This window comes from Echinops telfairi, unplaced genomic scaffold (genome assembly GCF_000313985.2).
Source record: "Echinops telfairi isolate 266 unplaced genomic scaffold, ASM31398v2 ScPeMD7_7424;HRSCAF=8462, whole genome shotgun sequence".
NCBI lineage: Eukaryota > Metazoa > Chordata > Mammalia > Afrosoricida > Tenrecidae > Echinops > Echinops telfairi.
Genome location: NW_022111324.1, coordinates 11,292,364 through 11,316,851, shown reverse-complemented (window position 1 = coordinate 11,316,851; position 24,488 = coordinate 11,292,364). Strand labels below are relative to the sequence as shown.

Sequence of the window (24,488 nt, the reverse complement as noted above, 5' to 3'; positions counted from 1 at the left end):
AGTAGATTGGACTCATGGAGACCTATGGGACAGAGTGCAACTGTCGTTTGGGTTTCTAAGACTGTAACTCTGTATTGGGGTAGAGAACTCCATCTATGGGGAGCAGCGGGGGGTTCAGTTGGGAGTGGGTATTTGAATGTTCATTGCATTATGCTCTAGACCATTCTTAATGCTTGAAATATTTCACTCAAAGTAGTGACATTGCAGTAAGGTGACAGAGTGAACAATGCAGAGAATCATGTTAGAAGAGAAGGAGGCATACAGCAAAGACAACAAGAGTGCTTTAGGGAACACACATACTCATTACCGAATCTCTTACCATGGTGACCTTAGCAGCGTGGTACTCCAGAGTCAATTTCAGCATGGATGCTGCCTCAGACGCAGTTTTATTATTAGGTTTGGAGAGTTTCATCAGGAGATTCCATACAAAATCAGTCAGCAAAGAGGGTATTAAGTTATATCCCACATGCTAAAAACAAAAAGGAGAACGGTGACATCAGCCCTTACTTAGACCAATGCAGCAGAAAGACGGCGACACTCAGGCACCTGAACTGGAGTCTGAGTCCATGGAGGGCTGCACGCTGGCTTTTGTCGGCTCTAGGAGCTCAGTTTTCATAGATGCCTCCTTCATACAATATGGATTCAAATGATATTTTATAACGGTTTTGGTGTTTTAAAACAAAGCACACAAGACAGCAGCTGTCTTTTCAGCACAGGACATTTCTGCTTCATAGCTCAATGGATACAATCTTCATAAAATTATCTTTGAAGTTAGGCACTTCCCACGTGTTCAATAATATTATCTTCAAAATAGGATTGTGTAGAAGTCCCAAGGGATTCTGACTCATGGCAGCCCCATTAGAACTGTTCTCTATAGGGTGTCCAATGGTGATTTTTTTTAGAACTGGATCACTGGGCCATTCTTTTGAGACAATTCTGGGTGGATTGAAACCTCTGGCCTTTTGGTTAGCAGTCAAATGTATTCATTATTTACCAAGCAAGGATTGCACTCGGCATAATGATCACTATAATTTGAGATGGATCTTCTATCACCATCTGATTCAATTCAGTTACAACAAACTTGGGGATTTTTACAAGTTTTGTGGTTTCAAAGAGTTGTGCTCCCTGGGTATGTCTACTCTGGGAATGTATATAAGCCCATGTCCTTTGAAAAAGGTGCGACAGTTCATAAAGTGATAGAGTTTTATGGTTCATCCTGTGGGTTGAGAGTGTAAAAACGATTTACTTGGTAGTAGGGTGTCTTACTAGGTATATGGCTAGGAGCACTGGTGGCATAGTGAGGATGCCTTGGAAACCACAAGGTCATCAGTTCGAAACCACCAGCCACTCCACAGGCGAACAACGCAGATGTCTACTCTTATGAAGAGTTACATCTTGGAAACCCACAGGGGCACCTCTATATGTCGTCTAGGTTTGCTTTGAGTCAGAATTGATTTGATGGCATTGAGTTAGTGAATATCATTTAAATTTGTTTGTGTTAATTTAATATACTTTTAAAAGAAATTCTGCATCACATTATTATTATGATATTTCCTGAGTAAATTATAATAGCATTGAAAAATTTTCTGATTAATAACTCAATTAATTTTGCAAATAAACACAAGTTCCCCATCAAAAAGAAGCGTAATGGGTAGGGTAGCCTACCATTGGGGGAAATGCTCCACATTACATATACAGACCTCTAATAAGAGAATTAACCCAGCATCATGGTCCTAATTGGGCACTTTTGACCAATTTTTATTCAAGCATTGGTGACCCAGGCCTTGTACTACAGACAACCAGGACGTTAGACTCTGTCCATTGGAATCACATAACTTCTTCATATGCCAGAAAGAGTGAACTTGGAACTCTCACAAAGTGAATTGGATTCAAACTGAAACACTGCTGTAGAAGATTAGTGTCGTTGGTAGGTGTCCTTGAGTGGCTCTTACTCATAGCGACCCTACCTACCGTAAACTGTAACACTGTATGATCCTGTGCCATCCTCACAATTTTATGTTGACCACATCGATGTAGTCTGCGTCAATCAATCTTGCTGAGAGTCTTCCACTTTTTCACTTCCCCTCTACTTCATCAACCAAGATGTCCTCTCCATGGACTGATCTCTCTCCTTACAACGTGTCCAAGTACTTGAGACCAAGTCTCACCATCCTTGCATTTAGGAGCATTCTGGCTGTACTTCTTCCAAGACAGATTTGTTTGCTCTCTTGGCAGTCCATGGCGCTTTCTATATCCTTCACCAGCATCTTAATTCAATTCCCCTTCAGTTTCCTTATTCAAAGTCCCACCTTCACACGCATATGAGGGAAATGAAAATACCATGGCTTGGGCCAGGCGCTCCTTAGTCCTCAAAGTAAGCGCCTTGCTTTTCCACACTTTAAATAGGTCTTTTGCAGTAGATTTACCCAATGCAATGCATCATTTGATCGCTTGACTGCTGCTTCCATGAGCATGTATTGTGGATCCAAGCAAGATGAAATCCATGACAACTTCCATCTTTTCTCAGTTTATCATGATGTTACCTACTGGTCCAGTTGTGAGATTTTTTTTTACATTGAATTTCAATCCATACTGAAGACTGCAATCCTTGATCTGTACCAGCAAGTGCTTTCAGACCTCCTCACTTCCAGTAATCAATGTTGTGTCACCTGCATATTACAGGTGATTAATAAGTCACCCTCCTATCCTGATGCTGAATTCTTCATATAATCTGGGTTCTCTGTTATTTACTCAGTATACAGATTCAATGAGTATGGTATGTGGATACAATCCTGATGCACACCTTTCCTGATTTCAGACCATTCGGTATGCTCTTGTTCTCTTCACACAGCTACCTTCTGATTCATGTACACGTTCCACATGACCACAATGTAGTGTTCTTTTCTTCCCATTGTCTCAAGACTGTCAATAGTTTGTTCTGCTCCACACTGTCGAATGCCTTAGCATACTTAATAAAACACCTGTAAACCTAATTCTGGTATTCTCTGCTTTCAGCCAAGGTCCATATGATATCAGCAATGATATTACTTATCCCATATCCTTTTCTGAATCTGGCCTGAACCTCTGGCAGCTCCCTGTCAATGTACTGCTGCAACCATTGTTGGGTGCAGAATCTTATTTGCCTATGATAATAATGATATTCCTCTAGTTCTTAAATACTTCCCCCCTCCCACTTTCATGACCCAAATTCTATCTTACAAATCTGGCTAGACCAGAGGATGTACATTGGTACAGATAGCAACTGGAAACACAGGGAATCCAGGACAGATGACTCCTTCAGGATCAGTGGTGAGAGGGGCGATGCCTGGAGGGTGAAGGGAATGTGGGGTGGAAAGGGGGAATTGATGGCAAGAATCTAGGTATTGCCTCCTCCCTGGGGGAGGGACATCAGAGAAGAGGGCAGGGGGAGATGTCGGACAGTGTAACATAGGACAAAACTGTAATAAGTTGTGAATTATGAAGGGTTCATGAGGGAGGGAGGGATGGGAAGGGAGGGGGAAAATGAGTAACTGATATTAAGGGTTGAGGTGGAGGGCAAATGTTTTGAGAATGATGATGGCAGCGAATGTACATATGTGCTTGACACAATGGATGTATGTATGGATTTGATGAGAATTATGCAAGCCCCCAATAAAATAATTTTTAAAAATGATATTGTTTTATAATGTAACCTTTCTTTGTAATGACACAAATCTGAATCTCTTCTAGTCAGTTGGCCAGGTGTCTGTCTTACAAATTACTTGGCATAGGTTAGTGCTTCCAGGACTTCATCAGCTTATTGAAACATTTCAATTAGTAGTCCATCAGTTTCTGGAGTCTTGTTTTTGGATAATGCTTTCAGAATAGCTTGAACTTCCTCCTTCAGTACCATTGGTTCTTGCTCATATGCCACCTCCTGAAATGATGGAATGTCTACTCATTCTTCTTTTTGCTACAAAGGCTCTCCTTTATTCTTTCTATCATCTCTTGATGCTTCCTACATCATTCAAAATTTTGCCCATATAATCTTCCAAAATTGCAACTCAAGATGTGAATTTTTTTCTTTAGTTCTTTCAATTTAAGATATGTTGAGTGTGTTCTTTTGTGGTTTGCTAACTCTAGGTCTTTACATGTTTTATTATATTTTACTTTCTCTTCTCAAGCTGTCCTTTGAAATTTTCTATTCAGCTCTTTGACCACATTATATCTTCCAAGTCCCTTAGCCACTCTATAAATAAGCAAATTTCATAGTCTCTTTGACATCACCTTTGATCTTTTCTTTCGTGTCTTTTTAATGACTTTTTCTTTCTTCATGTATGAGCTTCTTGTCCTCCCACAGCTTTTCAGCTCTTCTGTCATTAGTGTTCAATACATCAAATCTGCTCTTTTTAAAAACAATCATTTTAGATGTTCACCTTCCCTACACAATCGCTGATGACAAAGCAGGTGCATAAGAAAATGTGAAGAAAGCTGATGGTGCCCGGCTATCAAAAGATACAGTGTTTGGGGTATTAAAGGCTTGAAGGTAAACAAGGGGCCATCTAGCTCAGAAGCAACAAAGCCCACATGCAAGAAGCACACCAGCCTGCGTCATCATGAGGTGCCGAAGGGATCTGTTATCAGGCATCAAAGAACAAAAAATCATATCATTGTGTGCTTACCTCCCTGGTATGATTGCTGAAGACAAAGCCGGTGCATAAGCAAATGTGGTGAAGAAAACTGATGGTGCCCAGCTATAAAAAGATATAACATCTGGGGTCTTAAAGGCATGAAGGTAAACAAGCAGCCATCTAGATCAGAAGCAACAAAGCCCACATGGAAGAAGCTCACCAGCCTGTGTGATCACGAGGTGTCGAAGGGATCAGGAATCATCAGAACAAAAAATCATATCTTTGTGAATGAGGGGTAGTGTGGAGTGGAGACCCAAACCCCATCTATAGGCAATTGGACATCCACTTACGGAAGGGTCTCAGGGAGGAGATGAGCCAGTCAGGGTGCAGTGTAGCAATGATGAAACATACAACTTTCCAATAGTTCTTAAATGCTTCTCCCCCCACCCACCACCACTATCATGATCCCAATTCTACCCTACAAAGCTGGCTAGACCAGAGGATGTACACTGGTAAAGATAGGAACTGAAAACACAGGGAATCCAGGATGGATGATCCCTTCAGGACCAGTGGTGAGAGTGGCGATACTGGGAGGGTGGAGGGAGGGTGGGGTGGAAAAGGGGAACTGATTACAAGGATCTACATATAACCTCCTCCCTGGGGGACGGACAAAAGTGGGTAAAGGGAGATATCGGACAGTATAAGACATGACAAAATAATAATTTTAAATTATCAAGGGTTCATGAGGGAGGGGGTTGTGGGGAGGGAGTGGGGGAAATGAGGACCTGATGCCAGGGGCTTAAGTGGAGAGCAAATGTTTTGAGAATGATGAGGGAAATGAATGTACAAATGTGGTTTACGCAATTGATGTATGTATGGATTGTGACAAGAGTTGTGGGAGCCCCTAATAAAATGATTTTACTGGAGGCTCTTACAGCTCTTATCACAATCCATCCATCCATTGTGTCAAGCACATTTGTACATATGCTGCTGTCATCATTTTCAAAACATTTTCTTTCTACTTGAACCCTTGGTATCAGCTCATTCCCCCTTATCCCACCCTCCCTCTCTCATGAACCCTTGATAATCTATAAATTATTATTTGTAATGCTGTCTCCCTTCATCCACTTTTCTGTTGTCCATCCCCCTAGGAGGGGCTTATATGTCAATCATGGGATTGGTTTCCCCTTTCTCCCCCAACATTCCCCTTCCCTTCCTTGTATCGATACTCTCATTATTGGTCCTGAGGTGCTTATCTGTCCTGGATTTCTTATGTTGCGAGCTCCTATCTGTACCCGCGTACATGCACTGCTCTAGCCAGATTTACAAGGTAGAATTGCAAGTGGGATAGGTTCAAGGTAATATTTTGGCTCTCTTGGATTTGTTTTAATGTTCTTCAGTCTCAATCTAAACTTACATGTGAGCAATTGATGTTTTTTTCCATAGTCATCCCCGGCCTGGTTTTAGCTGCTGATGTTGATGCTTCCCCATTTTCTCTTCCCACAGATACAATCTATTTGATTGCTATGTATTCCATCTGAAAAGTCCACTTTTATAATCACCTTTCGTGTTGTTAAGAAAGTGTATTTGCTATGAACTAAGCTTTGCTTTTGCAAATTTCTCCAGCTTTGCTTCTATCACCAAGGCCATATTTTTCAACAACTATACCTTCCTCTTTGTTTCCAACTTTTGTGTTCAAATCACCAATAATTATTAATGCGTCTTGATTGAATGTTTGATCAGGCATAGAATTTTTCCATTTCTTTATCATTGGCTTTAGTGGTAGGTGTATGAAATTGAATAATAGTTACATTGATTGGCTTTTCTTGAATTTGGATAAATAAAATCCTATCACAGACAGCACTGTACTTCAAAAGAGAGCTTGAAATGTCCTTTTTTGACTATGACTACAATACCTTCACTTTTGGTGGATCATTCCTAGGATAGTAAATCATATGATTTTCTGATTCAAAATGGCTAGTACTAGTTCATTTCAGCTCCTTAATGCCTAGAATGTCAATTTTATGTGTTCCAATTTCTAGTTCCTGGATTGGATACTTTGTGTATTCCAAAATCTGATTATTAATTGATGTTTTCAGTGTTTCTCCTCATTTTGGGTTGTGCCCATCAGCAAATGAAGGTCCCGAGGGATTTACTTCTGTAGGCTTTACTTCATCCTCATTATTAGGCAGCATTTCCTCAGTCATATTTTGAGTGCCTTTTGACCTGCGGGGCTCATCTTCTGACACTCTCTAACAATGCTCTCCTTCTTCTCATGAGATTTTCAGGATCTGGCAATGTTTTAATTCTGTCCCTAAGGTTTTCCATGGTTAATTCCTCAGAAGTGGACAGTCTGTTCATGTTTTGTAGTCAGTGGTCAGTCTGGAAGCTCTGCTGAAACTTCTTCCCTTTGGGTGATGCATCTGGCATTTGAAATACCAGCGCCAGAGCTTCCATAATCACAGAGACATGCAAACCAGCACAGAACGTCAAATTAATAGATTAAAGGAACTGAAATTCTCCCTGGTTTAAGGCTGAAAGGTCTCAGCATGATAAAAAGAGATGATTACTCTCCAAAGGCTATGCATTGGATTTTGGCTCAAAATTCTTGCTTTGAACATGCCCAATAAAGGGCAACTGAAAACGATTATATATGTGCTGTTTTCAAACTCCATTTGCCTTTTGATGACCTTTTCTTCCAACAGGCATAGTTCTGCCTTTGTGAATGAGCTTTATTGAAAGCTTTGTACTATTTCCATCCCTCATTGATTATATAGATAATGTCCAGCCAGCTATAGTGATGTTATGTAAAATGCAACAATTAATGTATTTTGGTCTAAAACATAATCCTATGCATGCATGCTTTCTTTATCTCAACAGTGCTTTAAATTCTATACCATTGTCTAAATTAAGGGCTAATATCAATAGAACTATTATGCAAGGGGGTACCCCTGAAAACCAGATCTCCTTCCCCACAAAGTTGTGTGTTTAATATTTGAAAATAACACAACCTTATTGCCTTCAAAGTACTCTCCATTAAACTTAATACATTTGTCAAATCTGTGATTCCATTCTTGGAAACATTTTTCAAACTAATCTGTTTGGATGACTGACAGCACTACCCTTATTTTTCGTTTACCTCTTCTACATCATCAAATCGCTGGTCTTTCGTGTCCTTCTTCATTCGCAGAAACAAAAAGAAGTAGCACAGAGCAAGGTCAGGTTAGTCAGGTGCATGGGGCAAGAGAGGCATGCTGTTTTTTGCCCAAAACTGGCACACTGAAATGGCTGCATGAGCAGGTGCATTGTCATGGTGGCAAAACCAGTGCCCTGTCTGCCACAAATCAGGCCTCTTTGTCACACACGGTTGCACAATATTTTCAGAACCTCTAAATAAGAAGCTTGATTAACAGTCTGACCTGGTGGAAAGAACTCTAAATGCACTATGAGTTGATATTTTTATTCATTTGGGAAGTTGACGGATGTCCTGAACGAGGTTTGTCATCGATCAGCATTTCACCTCTTTTGAAACAAGAACACCACTTGCACACTTGAGCTTTGCCCATCACGCTGTCCTTGTCAGCTGTGTTCAATGTCACATCAGTTTCTGCCGCATTTCCAAGCGGGAAACAACATGTCACCGCTGTATGCTGTTCTCTTAAATTGACCATCACAAAAATTGAGGCTCAGGCAAAAGACTGCTTTAACAAAAAAATCCACTGTGACCAGAGATAAATTTCCCAGGCAAAACCACTGGGTGCACTAACTCAGAGTGAGTTGCTTGATGCTTGCTTAGTGGGAAAAACACAAAAGCTCCGCTCTGCCAGCGCAATTCTGTTTGTTTGTTTTTTTGGGGGGTACCCCCTCATGTGCCCCACAGGGATGATTTGCAATAAAATAATTATGATGTCTTTAATGCGAACCAGGGACGTATATTAACCATAGATATATGAATGGACTGAGTTCTCACTTAATTGTATCCCTAATCCAAGAACAATTAGTGACATGGCTTGTCTTCCTGAAGAGATCACTAAAGAGATCAGTGCCAAAGCAAAGTATAGTGAATAAAGCAGGTGGTTCCTGGCTATGAAGAAGAATAGTGTCTCAGGTCTTAAAGGTTTGTTGTAAAACAAGCTGTCATCTAAACAAAGCATCCGCTAAGTCCACACAAAAGAATACCAACTTGTGTGATGCAAGGATTATAAATAATAAATTCAAAATCCAGAGGACGAAACATTATAAGAGCTTAAATAGCTTTCAGAAGACTATGGATAACAGTGAAAACCTAAAACCCATTTGTAGGGTTCCCCTCTACTCCCCCCCCCCCGCCCCCTGTGCATTAAGCCTCCAGTGACTCTCCTAGACTGTGGACCAGGGATGGGAGTGGCCTGTTGTCAGACAGAGGCATTGGAGGGTGCAGTACTGAAGTTGTAATTAAGTTAAAATGTGACACCTTGACATTTGATCTCCCATTTGATCCAGTAAATATTTATTCCAGTTTTTCACATTTTCTGTTTTCTTTTTCATTGAGGTTTTTCTCCATTTTATCCTGTCATTGTTGGACTGTTTTTGTTTGTTTCTTTGGGTTTGGTTGGGTTTTGTGTATTTTTATGTACATAAACTCCAGGGTGGATAAATCTATAGAGATAGCAACTGGATTAAACTCTCCTAGGGACATGGAAAAGGAGACTGGTGGATAAGGGGGAGCTACCTACAATGAGCACAAGGAAGAAGAAATGCCCGAAAATTGGGTGCAAAGTTGATTATAGAACTCTTCTGAATATGAAAAAAAAGGAAAGGAAACATAACTTTTATCTTCCAAAAAATAGAAGCCCAAATTAGGAAATAACTACCTCATTTGCATTCTATAAGGATTAAATAAGATGTTAATGGCAATACTTGTAAATAATAAGTATAATTGTTATTAAGAGGGATAAGATTAGTACATCAAATGCTATCCATATAATTTACCCTTTGTCTTTCTGGACTTTAAAAAGAAGGCATATTTATTTAAAAATAAACTTGTAGTAAGTTGCCACTTAAAGTAACAATACACATTAAACAAAATCATAGGGAAAGTGGTGCTACATTAGTTACCTGAGCAATTTTACTTTTGTCTCGTTGTAAAACCTTGGGAAGAAATTCCAAATCAGTAGAAGAAGCTATGGCATTACTGTGGCTTTTAGATTTATCCGTTGTGCTTCCTTGGAAAATATCAGCTGTTTTAAGGAAACAATAAGGTTATCATTTGATCTCCAGTTACTTCTGGTGGCACACCAATTTCCATTTTTCCTTCCTGCCCAATTCTGGAGATCTAGAGTTTTCTGAATAACACTAGGCTGCTCATTTAGGAAAATGAATATTTTCACTATATTGACCCAGAATGATAAAATATTTAAGAGCCTATGTGAAAAGTGAATGAAGAATGTAGATACATTTAATAGGATGACCATAAATCAAACACATGTAGCCCATAAACTCATTGCTCACTGCACTGGAAAATCTATTGGTAATCCGATGGAAGAGCAGATTTGGAGGCACGTTTTCAGGACCTACACAGGGAATAAGGCTCTGGGGATTTCACTCTAACCGTAATTGAGGTATGGGATAAGCTGGTTATCAGGCAGAGCGTACTGGAGAGAGGACTGCAGTAGTTTAAAATGATAAATCTGACGAGTGGTTAAAACCTTGACATTTGATCTCTCTTTTGATATACTTTGTGCTTGATCTAGTCTTTGATATTTTCTGGAGTTTTTTTTCATACTAGGATTTATCTCATATCTTGTCATCATAACCTTCTTGATTCTGTGTTAGTATTTTTCTATGTTTTGCAGTATAGGAAACTAGAATAAGGGCTCCTAGGGTTGAGGGGTACAGCAGGGGATGTATCAGAGGTTAGAGGAAGCTGATTTCAAGGAGTACCAGGAGGAAGAAAATACTTGGAAAAAGATTGTGATAGCAATTTTACAGCACTGCTTGATATGACTAAACCATGGGATGGTATGAGGCCTGGATTGGGTCCTAACAAAATGGTCTGAAGGAAAAATAAATAAAAATAAGTGAATATTTTAAAAAGTTAGTTTAGGGAGTGGGTTACCCGGAAGCTCTCAACTAAGACATCAGGTTCATTTGTCTATCATTTCAGAGAAGGTGTAAGTTTTACATGGTTTTGTTGATTTGTGTGCATTTTTGTTAACCATTATATTGGGAAATAAGGAGCCCTGGTGCCAGAGCAGTTCAGTGAGTGTTGTTCTAACTTTCCAGCCACCACTAGGGAGAAAGATGAGGAAGCCTGCTTCCTTAAAGATTTACATCTTGGAGACCCTATGGAACAGCTCTACTGTTTTCGATAGGGTCACACTGAGTGGGAATTGAGTGGGTGGCAGTGTTTGGAGGGCGTTATATAGACTTATACTAGACATTCAGCATATTTGATGTGTGCGTTTGGTAAGTTTGAGTATATGCTGCTGATTTTTAGTTTAGGTCCATTTTGATCAGATAATTTATTTATAATTGAATAAGTTCTATTCAATTTATTCCTTTTAATTTGTTAAATTTAAATTCCTTTTAATTTGTTGAGCGCATGGTCTGTCTTGTAAAATGTTTCATGTGCCCTTGTAAAGAATGTTAATTTTCCCATTATTGAGTGACATTTTCTTTGGACGTCCAGTAGGTCAAATCATTTTTTTATATATTTACTGATATTCTCTGTAATTAATATATGAGTTATTGAAACTATCATAATTGTGGATTTATCTATTTCTCCCTGAAGTTCTACCAGTTTTTGCATACTGTAGTGTTAATAATTTATTATAATATACTTTTGCTTTTAGGTGAAAACATATTTAACATTGTTCTATCTTCTTAATTAATTGACCCTTTATTGTTATGAAATGACCCTCATTTTCCCGGAGAACATTCCTTTTAATATGATATTCCATTTTCGATATTAGTGTTGCCCCTATCCCGTTCTTTTGCCGAGTTTCTCTTTTTCCAACCTGTGACTTCTCTCTCACGTGCCTCTGTATTTAATGCATGTTTCTTATAGTCAACATATGGCTGAGTTGTGCTTTTCAGTGAATCTGACAAGCTCTGTTTTTCTCTGCTTTTCAGTTAAGTATTTTCTAATTCCATTTTATCTTTATTTTGGCTTCTTACATGCATTTATTTGCTATGCTACTTTAGGGGATGCTTCAGTATACATCTCTAACTCAGCACAGTCTACTTTCAAGAGACATTTCAGAATTTTATGTTTAATATAAGCGCCTAACCATTGTATTCTTATATGTCTCTTCTCAAAGCTTGTTGCTGTTGCCATGTGCTTTGCTTTCACGTTGCTGCCATGATTTCATAAAGCATTTGATTATCATTCAAAGGGAAGTAAATAATTAGAACTTCTGATGTCTACCTGCTAGTTATCTTCACCACTCTTGATTTCTTTGTGCAGATTTAGGTTTGCATTTAACCTCAATTTTTAGTTTTGGAGGATTTCCTTAAATGTCCCCTGGAGTCTGGAGGTGCTGGTGATAGATCCTACCTCTTGCACAAGAGGGCTTCAAAAAGTTTGTGGGAAAGTTCCATTATTTTTCAACTTTATTTTTTCATGAAATTTATAAAGGCCCCTTACATATATCGAAAACTACCTTTATTCACCTTGGTTTTTGAAAGATGGTTTTGTTAGTTACAGGATTTAAGGTTGACAAATTGTGTTTGCTTATTTCAGTGTTTTATGAAGTTTCTTCATTGCCTGTAGCTTGCATTGTGTCTGATGAGAAGTCTGTCGTCCTTACCTTTGTCTCTTTGCATATAATATAGTTATTTTTCTTGTGGCTTCTTATCACTGGTTGTTGCAATTTGATTTTAGCAAATTAATCTGTGCTGCTTTCAAGATTTTCTGATAAGTAAGTTGATTGTCATATGCATCGAGGTAGTTTTCATCAGATACTTGAGATCTAATGAGATATTTGAATCAACTTCATTGAGATACTTGAATCAGCAGTTTATCATTTTTCATCTTGTTTGATCAAATTTGGAAAAATTTCAATCTTCAATCTTAAATTACGTTTTCTCTATCTCTCTCTCTTTTTTAATTACCTTTTTGGCATTGTAAATTGCACTTAAATTAAGCTGATGGAAGTTGTCTCATAGTTCAGTAAGGTTCTGCTAACTTTATTCAGATTCTTTTCTGCTTAATACTTGATAATTATGTTGTCCATCACCAAACACTAATCTTATATTCTGGAATGACTAATAGGTTGTTAATGTCCACCATGAAATAATTTCTTATTTCATATATTGTAGCTTTCATTTCTAGATGTTCAATTTGGGTCTTTTGAAATTTTTATTCCATGCCCTTACTTCACATGTTCATTGTTATTGTTCGGTGCCATTGCACCTGTTACAAATCATATTGAGCTTATGTACAAAAGACCAAAACACTGTCCGGGCCTGCACCAATCATTGCTTCGTCTGAGCCCACGTTTCAGTCACTGTGTGCAACCATCTTCCTCATTTTCCCTGACTTTTTACCTTACCAAGCAGGATGTCCGTCTCCGGAGACTGGTCCCTCCTAAGAAAATATCCAAAATATGTCAGATGCCATCTCATGAGTCTCACTTCTAAGACGTATTTTGTTCCCTTTCCCCATGCACAAAAAAAGAACTCAAATGGATTAAAGACTTAACTGTAGACCCCAAAGCTCTCAAGGTCATCAATGAGAAGACAGGAACAAATTTAAGGGCCCTATTGCAGGGCATACATAGACTTACTCAGTATAATGGAGGAGGAGCACACAGCAGAAACAAGATTATTGGGTCATGCTGAAATTACATCACTTATGCACATCGAAGGACTTCAAGGAGAGTGAAATGAGAGCACACAGAGTAGTATAAAATTTTTACCAATGGACACATAGGACAAAGGGCTAATTGCCAACAGCTCAATAAGAAAATAACAAGAGACCCAATTAAGAAATAAGAAAAATAGATGAACAGACAGTTCACCAAAAATCAAGTACTAATGGCTAACAAACATATGAAAAAAATGTTCATGATTACTAGCCATCAGGGAGATGCAAATTTAAACCACAATGGGATACTACTGTATACCCACAATCCTAGCCTGCCTGCCCACCCCCACCCCCACTAAAAAAAAAAAACCCCGAGGAAACAACAAACACTGGGAAGACATAGAGAGATTGGAACTCATAAACACTGTTGGGGGACTTGTGAATGCACACAGCCATTGTGGAAAATGATATGGTGACACTTCGAGCAACTGGAAATTGGAATCCCATATGATCCAGCAATCCCATTATCAGGCATATGCCCTGAGGAAATAGGAGCCACACGTGGATGTATGCTCTCCAGTGTTTATAGCAGCACAGTTCACAATTGCAAGAAACTGGAAGCAGTGCAAATTCCCAATGGTGGAAGAATGGATAGAGAAACTATGATATGTACATACACACAATGGAATACTATGCATCTCTAAAAACAGTGATGAAACCATGAAATTCTGCATGATATGGAAGGACATGGAAACCATTATGCTGAGTGAAGTGAATCACAGAAGGAGAAATATTTTATGAGTCCACTGCTAGAAAGAGAAACACCAATTAATTAAATCTTAGAGACCAATTCCTGAACCAAAGGGAGAAAGCTACCTACTGGCCATGAACCATACATCACCTCCCTTTTATATACCTCACAGGAGCCATGCTGAAGGAGGAGACCTCACATTGTCTGGGGTCACTTCTTTAAGAGTGGGGAGATGGGTGGACACCATCCACTTGAGCTTATACAACATTGGGACAAAGCTGGGTCAAACAGTGCCCGCCCCCGTGTGTGTGTGTGTGTGTGTGTGTGTGTGTGTGTGTGTCTGTACACACATGCCCCCCCCTTGCAGCAACATCACAGATTTTGAGCTTTGAGTAGGGGTTTGAACTTGGAAGAACTGATCTAGGAAGTTTCCCCCCCGGCCCCAGCCCCCATTCCTAGGGTAAACAGAGCTTAATCCAATGGGAGATGGAACTGTGGGGAGCAACAACTCAGGGGTTGCAGCTCGTGGTGCAACTGTGTTTGAATAGACTCCTCATACCGACAGTGTCCAGAGAGCTGTGCCATTGGTAAACTGATGATGTTACAAGAGCAACTGCCTTATGCCCCAGGAGGGATGATTGACAAGATTTTACTTTACTGTTTCCCACGTTTTTGTTTTCCTGACGTTAGTTTGCTTGTTTTTCTTTGTTTGTTTGTTGTCTTTTGTTGTCTGCTAATTGGTTTGTTGCTGTTGTCCGGGTAGCTGACCTTATGGGGTTTGAATTTGTCATAATACAACCACCACAATAAACCTGTCGTGCATATCCCAGCGACAAGCAGGGGAATTATGGGCCACCCTGAACCCTCGCTCCAATCCAAGGACAGTTCATTCTGATAACATGGCCCTGCTCGATACTCACCTGCATGAAATGATCACTGAAGATAAGGGTGCTACAGCAAAGTGTGAGGAAGAAAGCAGATGGTGCCCAGCTATCTACTGGAATAGAATAGTGTCTGGGGTCTTAAAGGCTTGTATTCAAATAAGCAGCCATCTAAGCAAGGAGTCAACTAAACCCCCATGGAAGAAGCACACCAGCTTGTATGATTCAAAGATGACAATAAAGTTCAAATATGATGAAGGGGAAAGTATGAGAGTTAAAATTGTGAGCACTCAATTTGTGGAAGGCTGTGGAGGACTGTGGGAGCCCAAAACCCATCTGCAGAGTATTTAGTCAGAGTAAATCTCTGTGAGCTCCCCTCTAGCCACAGGCAAAAGTCTGCAACAGCCTTAACCATCAAACATAGATCATGGTAGTCCTGATTATACTGGATCAGACTTGGTCAGTTGACCTCTCTTTAGACGCAACCTGAATTTGTTCTAGGTGCAAGGATCTTGTTCCATGACAAACATTTCTTCCTTGGTTTTAAAACTATTTGATGTTGGTCCTTTTCCTTACTCATTGTTTGTATTTTTATCTTCATATTATTATTGTTTTTTCCTTAGCACTTCATTTTGGTTTTGTTCTGTGTCTGATGGGTTTGCCAGTTTGAGAAGCAGAGAGGCAATCAGTTATTGCAATGAGGTAATAACTGACGCCAGTGTTGGTGGGGAACACAGGGGTCGGTGTGGGGAGAGGGCATTTTAGGAGTAAACGATGCAAGCAGGAGGGGAGTACGCACTAGAACTGAAGGCGATGACACAATTCATTTCTAAGGCTGTTTAATAATTGGGGGCGGACGGGGAGAGAAAGAAAATATTCTGAATTTAATGGTGGTAATGGTTGTACAATTCTTCTTGATATAATTGAGTTATGTGATAGGTGGATTAAGTGCCAATAAAAGTGTTTTTTTTTAAAGTATTCTGACTACACTTTTTCCAAGACATGCAGATGATGGGATTTTCTCACAACTTTTGAAGCCCTCTCCTGTTTGCTCTTCTGGCAGCCAAAGGTATATTCAATATTTTTTTGACACCATAACTCAAATATATCCATTTTTATCTGTTCTTCCTTTTCTTTTTTTTTGGTAATCATTTTATTGGGGGCTCACACAACTCTTATCATACTCCATACATACATCAATTGTATAAAGCACATTTGTACATTCGTTACCTTCATCATTCTCAAAACATTTGCTCTCCACATAAGCCTGTTTTTCCTTTTCTACTGTCCAGGTTTCGCATGTATATGAGGCAAATGAGAATACCTTGCTTGAATCAGGTGCATTTCAGACCTCAGAATGACATCTTTGGCTTTAAAGACTAAACAGGTAGTTTTCAGCAGAGTTGCCCTATGGGATGGATCGTTTGATGTCTTGACTGCTGCTTCCATGTGTGTTCATCGTGGATCCAAGTAAATTCTATTGTTACACAAGTACCAGCTAGTTTATACTGTAGCAGTATAGCATGTCCCAGCTTTTTAAATTACTGTAGCAGTATAGCATGTCCCAGATAGTTTAATTACTGTAGCAGTATAGCATGTCCCAGCTTTTTAAATTAATCTAGTAGTATAGCATGTCCCAGCTAGTTTAATTACTGTAACAGCATAGCATGTTCTAAAATCAAGAAGTGTGATTCTTCTTACTTTGTTATTGCCTTTCAACATTGCTTTAGTTATTCAAGGCATTTTATAATCCTTTATAAAGTAGAAGATGGGTTCTTCCATTTTTATGAATAAGGCTATTGGAATATGATTGGAGTGATATTGAATCTATAAATTGGGATTAAATTGAATCTATAAAACCTATGAGTTATCATCTTTAAAATATTAAGTCTTCATTCATGAACAAAGAACATTCTTCCATTTTTTTAAGTCTTCTTTGATATTTTTTCAGCAATGTTTTATAATTTTTATTGTAAATGTCTTTCATGCTCTGACTGAATGTATTCTTAAATTCTGTTATTCTCTTAATTGCCACTGTAAACAGGATTGTTTCCCCAACCTCTCTTTGAGTTTTGTTGACCTTCTGCCCTGAAACTTTGTTTAATTTCTCTATAAATATATGTTTTTTTGTGAACTCTAGGATTATTTTATGTCTTGGATCATATTATCCTTGAATAGAGGTAATTTTACTTATTTTCCAGAATAGGCATCTTAAATTTTTTTCTCTTGTACCTAGGATGTCTAGCATAATATTTAATAGAAGTGGTGATAGCAGGTAGTTTTGTCCTGTTCCCAACTTATAATGTTGGCTTTTCATATCTGCTTTGAATTTCACTGAGGAATTTCCCTTCTATTCCAATCTGTTTGAGAGTTTTCAAATTTTTTACATTTCATCAAATTCTTTTTCTGCATGCATAGAGAAGACCATGTGACTTGCTTGTTGTTTTATTGGTTTAGTATCACATATTGATTGCTTTTCTAGTGCTGAACCATTCAGTCCTGGAATAAATCTTAATTGGCATATGTCTCTTTTAATATACTGTAGGATTCTGTTGGCTAGTATTTTATTGAGGATGTTTGCATTTATATTCATAAGAAATATTTCCATGTTGTTTGTGTGTGTGTGTGTGTGTGTGTGTGTGTGTGTGTGTGTGTTTGGTGTCTTTGGCTTTAGTCTTAGAACATTTGCTTCCTAGAATGAATTAGAGATTAGTCTTTCCCTCTCTATCTTTTGAAAGGGTATCAACAATGTTTCTGTCAATTTTTCTTTAAATGTTTATTAGAACTCTACAATGAAACGATCTGGCCCAAGACTTTTGTGGTTGTTGGTAGGTTTTTGATTACTGATTCAACCTCTTCACTTGTTATGGGTGTGTTGAGACTTTCTGTCTTCTATTAAGACCACTAGTTATGTTCTTCCAAGATATTAATCTCTTCTGGGTTATCCAGTTTGTGTCTACATAATTGTCTATAATTCTTTAATAGTTTTCTTCATTTCTATCAGGCCATTTGTAAGAGCACATCTTTCATTTCTCATTTTTTGTTATTTGCATCTTTTATTTTTGACAGTCTAGAAAAAAAGTCCATTTTCAAAGAATTAACTTATGGATTTATTGATTCTCTGTATTGTTTTTCTGCTTATTTTATTTACTTCTGCTACCATCTTTGCTGTTTCCTTTCTTCTAGTAATTTCAGGCGTAGGTTTCTCTTTTCTTTCTAGTTCTTGAAGTTGTTCAGTTAAACGGTTGATTTAAAATCTTTTTCTATTTCCATGAAAGCATTCATTGCTGTAAGTCTCATGCTGAGTACTACCTCTGCTGCATCCCATAAGTACATTGGTATATTGGTCTTTAATTTTAATTTGATTCTATGACATTTTGTTTTCTTCATTGATCCACTGGTAGTTTAAACATGTGTTACTTACACAAAGGGCTGGAGACATTAAAATTTTTAAAATTAATTTCTAGCTTCACTGTTGTGGTCAGAGATAATATTTTGTATGTTTCTAATATTTTATGCCTAGCAATTCTGATCTGAAGGATCTGTGACTATATTGAAGTAACTCCATTCCTTTATATTAGTTTTTTAAAAGTGAGACATTTTAAAACAGATTATTGGAACATAATCCATTCATCATACAATTCAATAATTCAATCCTATCATGAAAAGTTTTAAAATCATTTTTTCTTTATTGCATGTACTGTTATTATTTCCCCACAACCTCCTCTGCCAAACCCCCAAGAAAACATTAATCCAATTATTGTCTCTATATACTTATTGTCTCTATACCTTGGATTTCACATAGAGAAAAAGAATACAAAATATAAACAAACAAGTAAAAACAATAAAATAGCTAACAATGATAACAAAGTAAAAGAAAAACCTCAATTGAAAAGATTCTTTCTATATTCTTGACAGTGAGTGGGCCCTAAAGCTTTTCTTAGAAATTGCAATCATTTAAAAACACTGGCGGTGGTTTAGAGGTGAAAATGCTCCTTTTAAAGAGTCATTTGGTACTTCTTTTCTCCACACACCCCCCTCACTCCAGCTACCCAATATTCCCGTTTCCACATCAATTGTCTAACACTTGACTTCACAGCTCTTGGAGAACCATCTATAGTTAGCACAATATAGCATGACTGGAATTTCTCGACAATTTAAAAGGATTTAAAACCATATCAGAAAGTAAAGCAAAACTTAGAACAGGCAACATTTAGAAATCAACAGCTAAAGCCTTCCAAGGGATCTCTAAGTAGCCTAATTAGCTACAGATTCTTAGTAACCCTGTGGAAAATGCTGAGTCCTCTTACCATTCTGGCTTTTCGCAATACAGAGGAGGTGATACATTCCCAAGGATGCTTGTTGTGTGATTGCAGGATTAAAATGACTGCACAGAAGGGCCAGCTCTGCCGCCAGGTCACCCAAACACGGAGCATCCACACTTGGCTAACAGAGAATCACACAGGAGAAAACGCATATATGTGTGATTGACATTAAATGTCTGCATGTGTTCTTCTTAGGAATTAAACTATCATCAGAGAGAGCTTCAGGATTAGGAAAATGTGCATTCCAATATTGGCATATTGCTAAGGCTCAAGTGATTTCCTCATTTGTGACATGAAGGTAACTAACATTTTAGTGGTTGTTGTGGGTATTAATGGGTAATATTTATGACAAGATAGGTCATAAGAACTTGGAACGAACAATGACTCAATCAATGCTAATTTCCATTCCATAACGAGGACAACAATTTGCAAGGCGCAAATCCCGAGTTCCAGGTGCACGGTGGGTGAGTGATTGTCCAGCAAGGTGCACGCTCTCTTCTCTCTCTGTGAAGCAATTCCGAGGACTTGGTGAGTTACTGAGAAATGCTGCTTTTCCTCCTGGGATGCTCTGACTTGGACTGGGGCCGGTCCTCTTTTGTATACTCGGAGCATTTCTTTGAGCATTTCTTTCTCATGTCACAACAACGAATCCAACATTTATGTATTCTTTCTCCTACAATTTTCTAAACACATTGGCTGCTCAGATATTTATCTTTTCTTCTTGGCTGACATGCTTGGTGAGATCAAATATTAATAAACTAGAGATACTAGAGAAGAGAGGAGAGGTGGGAAATCATTTTTATTTTATAAATTACCACCCTCCCCTCCCAATTTCATGGGGGATATTTTTAAGCCAAAAAGGGCTATGCATTTGCAGATTCGGCACACTGCTAGCGCGCCCTATAGAGTCTTAGTGCCTTGATGGTTGGGATACATTTTGATAGTAAAAGTTAGAGTCCGATTGAAACATCTGGGAGAATTGCAAAGTTTACTCTTTTTAATCTCTTCCCATGCTCCTTACTCCTGCCTCCCATGTTTTTTGTTTGTTTGTTTTTAATCACTCTACCTCTCCAGTAGCTGATAGCTGGTTGACTCAGTCAACGCTTACGGCTTTACTAAACGCCGATGTGCTTCCACCTGGTGGTACTTAGTGAACATTGCATAGCAGAGCAGTACATGATTTTACTTCGTTTCCCATAGGTTTCTATTGTAGCATCCCAGGAGGAAAAGTTAGGTACCTCAATTAACAGCTTCTGAGAGATTTTTGTTGCACATGTAAATTTAAATATTTTTTCTTTTACACTTGAGTGATGTGCTTGGGAGAATGAACTTTGCTACAGTAATGGAAAGAGAGAAGAGGAAAAGAAGGAGGAGGAGAGAGTAGGAAGATGAGGAGGGGGAGGAGGAGGAAGAGGGGGAAAATAAAACGATTTTCCTGCTACCTGGAAAAATCACTAGAATGTGTATATTCAGAGAGAATTGTATGAATAGGCCCTAGTCAATAAATTGACCTTACATACTTGTTTAGTGTGTAGCATGTTAGATACTGTGCAGAAAGCATGCTAGAATAGTGAACTACACTTAATCTCCAGCCTTAATTACAACATTATCAATGATAAATTTATAGGCACTTGAATGGATAAGCCCAGGTTTTGTAAGAAGTTGAGGGAGATTTCTCTCCAGACTGGAGAACCAGATAGTTTAAACAAGTCATTCAACCCGTCTTTTGGCCACTGAAATAGGGGATCAGCATACTATAAAGAACATATATATATTCCCTCATTTAAATAAATTATGTCTGTCTTCCAAAGCTGATTTTAAACAAGACAATTAAAATTTGTGTGTCTTATAAAACTGATCAATTATCCCCGATGGCACAATGGTTATGCTTTAGGTGGCTAATTAAAAAGTTGGCAGTTTGAATTCACCCAGTGCAGGGGTAAAGACTAGGTGATCTGCTATAGAAAGATTACAGACTAGAATACCCTATGGGACTGTTCTAATCTGTGCTGAACAGTCTCTATGAAAGAATATCAGTTCAATGTTACAGACTAAGAATGACAAAATAAAGCATAGGCAGGTTTTTATCGATGTGTAGTTACTGTTAGCACCAAACCAGAAACAAAACTCACTGCCATCTAGTCAGTTTGGACTCATAGGGAAGCTACACGACAGAGTAGAACTGCCTCCGTGGCTTCACTGACTGCGAACCTTTACAGGAGTAGAAAGCCACATCTTTCTACTGGCTAGTGGTTTCAAACTACTGATGTGAGGTTAGCAGCCCAACTCAGGGCCCATTATGCCACCAGGGCTCCTCTAGACTGTTAGTACAAGGAATAGAAAACAGATACATCAAAGTAGCATCCTATAAGTTTGTTTCTGATGCCCTTTATTTTAAGCTCTTACTGAAATAATTTCAGATTATCAGGAAAGAAATTAATGAAGTCTGTTTGAAAGCCACCAAAAAGGAGGACTTAAAAAGCAGATCTACAAGTGAGACGGTGTGAGATATCTGAGAAGGTAGGAGAAGATGTCATTCAAACTACAGTAAGCCTCAGGTAATGTTGGCAGTGACGAGATGGCTATTCATTCTTCAGCAGAAAACATCCAGTGTACACAATGTTAAGGTGTACACAATGTGTGCAGTTAAGGTGTACACAATGAACACTCTAATATTCACGTGAATACTAACTGGAAGAAAAGTATGCATAACTAAAATTTAATCTATACCTACTTTTTCACTATTATCTTTCTCATTGTTTTTTTAAAGAAAGATGAATTTGTCCTTGCACATTTGTACAAAGATATCCATTTTTGTATAGTTTGAAGTAGGAAAAAACTAAAATATACCAGTGTTCAACAACCAAAGAGTTTAATAAATACCTAAAAATACCTAAAGACTGTGGAATATGTGCTATGATTAAATAAGAGAAGTTAATCTATATACATTGACATGAAAATATTGGTTAAGACATATTGCTTTAAAAAAAGGAACTTGAAGAACTGTATAGAAATGATGGAAGTTTAGTAAAGAGAGACAGTAAAGCAGCTATGTCTCGGCGTGGGCGTGTGCCTGTGTGAGTGTGTACAATAGAGAGAGGGCTTTGGCAGGACATCTATCATACCACATGGAGCTTGAGAGCATAATGAAGCAAAACTTCTGCTCATCTCGAACATGTTTTGCAATGGTAGTATTATTGAATTACATAACTTTTCAACTAATACATAACACTTCAAAAGTGCATTTTAGGAAAAAAATGATGGAAATATACATATGACTATGAATAACAGTAATTGTGGTTCATAAAGGAGAATCCAATGAGTCAGTGAAGACCTGATTTTGACACCATTTAAATAAAGCACAAGATGTTTAGTCGTTTGAGAAACACTTCTCTGACCCAGATAAAATCCTATAAGACATTCTTCTCTGACATCCAACCTACCTGCACAATAAGATCAAACAGGCACCCAACACTCTCAAGACACAAGACTTGGAAGGCAGTGTTCTAGAATCAGAATCACGAGGCATGATTACACGCTGTAACTTACGTAAGTCCTGGATTTCTGGGATGCGAAAGCTAGCACTCTGCTAATGATTACCATGATCCTTTCCTGCAGGTGTGAACTATTTTCATTCATCCACACAGCGATTTCCTGTTGGAGATACGATAGTTATCCTAGAACAATGGCATTTCTATTCCTAAAAGTCTCTCCCTTCTAGTCTCTAACTTTCTTAACCCAGGGGTTCCTGAGTTCCCTGACATATTCCTGGTGATTTCACATCTCACCTACTTCTATCTCTAAAATATGCACAAGTATCTAGATAATGTCTTAGTTACTATGTCTATACCTGATCTTTATTTCACTTAGTACCAATCAACAAGTATTTTTTTTCATTTGACAATTACTTTGCCAGATATAATTTTTAAAAGCTTAGCAGGAGACTTTGATGTGATTATCAGCAGGTTCTTCCTCTTTTCCCTTCAAAATAATTGCTTTTAGAAATCATGGAATCTTATTTTCAGTTTTTAAAGAGAATTGAAATGCTATTTGATTCTTTTCTTTGTTCATTTTATTGGGAGCTGTTACAGATATCATAACTCTCCATCATTTGATCACATCAAGCAGTATTGTACAATTGCTCCCACAGTCAGTTTCAAGACATTTCCTTCCTTCTTGGCATCCTTGAGATCAGCTCCCCTTTATCTCTCCCCACCTCCCCTAGGAATCCTTATTTATTTATTTTTGGCCATATCTTATACCATTCAATATATCCATCCACATACAATTCTGTTGTTCTCTCTCACCTTGAGTGGGGTTATACAGTCACCTATGCTATCAGCCAGCCCCCACCCCTCACGAACCCTCAGGAATCATTATTCCTGTTAATGTTTCTGAAAGGTTATCTATTTTGATTCTAATATGCCATCTTACCCTAAAATTTCCTTTGCACACCAGAAAATTTCCTGCTCCTGGTTGTTTGGCATATTATTGAAGGCCAGTCAGAGAGAGAGCTCTTGCTGACTTGGATTAAAATCAACCTTGCTATAACTCATTTGTTCTAAATCCTCAGTTGTAGAAATCTATTCACACCCTTGGGGAGGAAAGAAGACCGTACATGCCTCTTGTGTATATGCCTCTAGCAGATACCTAGGGCAGTCGATTGGAGCCAATAATACTTATACCAAGGTTGAATACATTATTCCTTTCCAGAAAACTGCCCCAAGTCCCCTTTCGTAAATGAGAGAAGTCTTTAAATCTCAGAGGGGTCAGTTCCTGCCCCTTTGAGGATTCAAATTTACTTAAAACTCAGCAGTTTTCAGAGATGGTTGGTAAAGGACAAAATGGTTAAGTAACAGACTTCCAACTTACAGCGGCTCCTCTCCCTCATTAATTTGGTCATTTCATTAGAAATAAAAATAGAAAACTGCTTCTATTTCCTGGTCTGCAAATATTGTCTCCTGAAACAATAGTAGTGGTTTTCGTATAGGGTTATCTTAGGGCTTAAGTGAGACAGCCACATATGAACTATTTTGCTTAGTGCTTGAGTAAATGTTCAATAAGTGGAAGGCTGGGAATAGGGGAATGTGTGCTTTAAAAACCGCTGAAGACAAAGCGGGTGAATAAGCAAAT

At 38.3% G+C, this 24,488-nt stretch overlaps 1 protein-coding gene across 1 annotated transcript in view; it reads right to left on the bottom strand.

Annotated features, from left to right (window-relative positions):
- MROH9 (maestro heat like repeat family member 9) overlaps positions 1 to 24,488 on the bottom strand; it is a 106,035-nt gene that overhangs the window by 71,578 nt on the left and 9,969 nt on the right. The window contains exons 5-8 of the mRNA XM_045297963.1: positions 22,905 to 23,009; positions 19,341 to 19,476; positions 9,708 to 9,814; positions 320 to 469 (exon numbers count right to left, since the gene is read on the bottom strand). Of these exons, the coding sequence (XP_045153898.1) occupies positions 320 to 469; positions 9,708 to 9,814; positions 19,341 to 19,476; positions 22,905 to 23,009 (498 nt within the window). The remainder of the gene's footprint in view (positions 1 to 319; positions 470 to 9,707; positions 9,815 to 19,340; positions 19,477 to 22,904; positions 23,010 to 24,488) is intronic.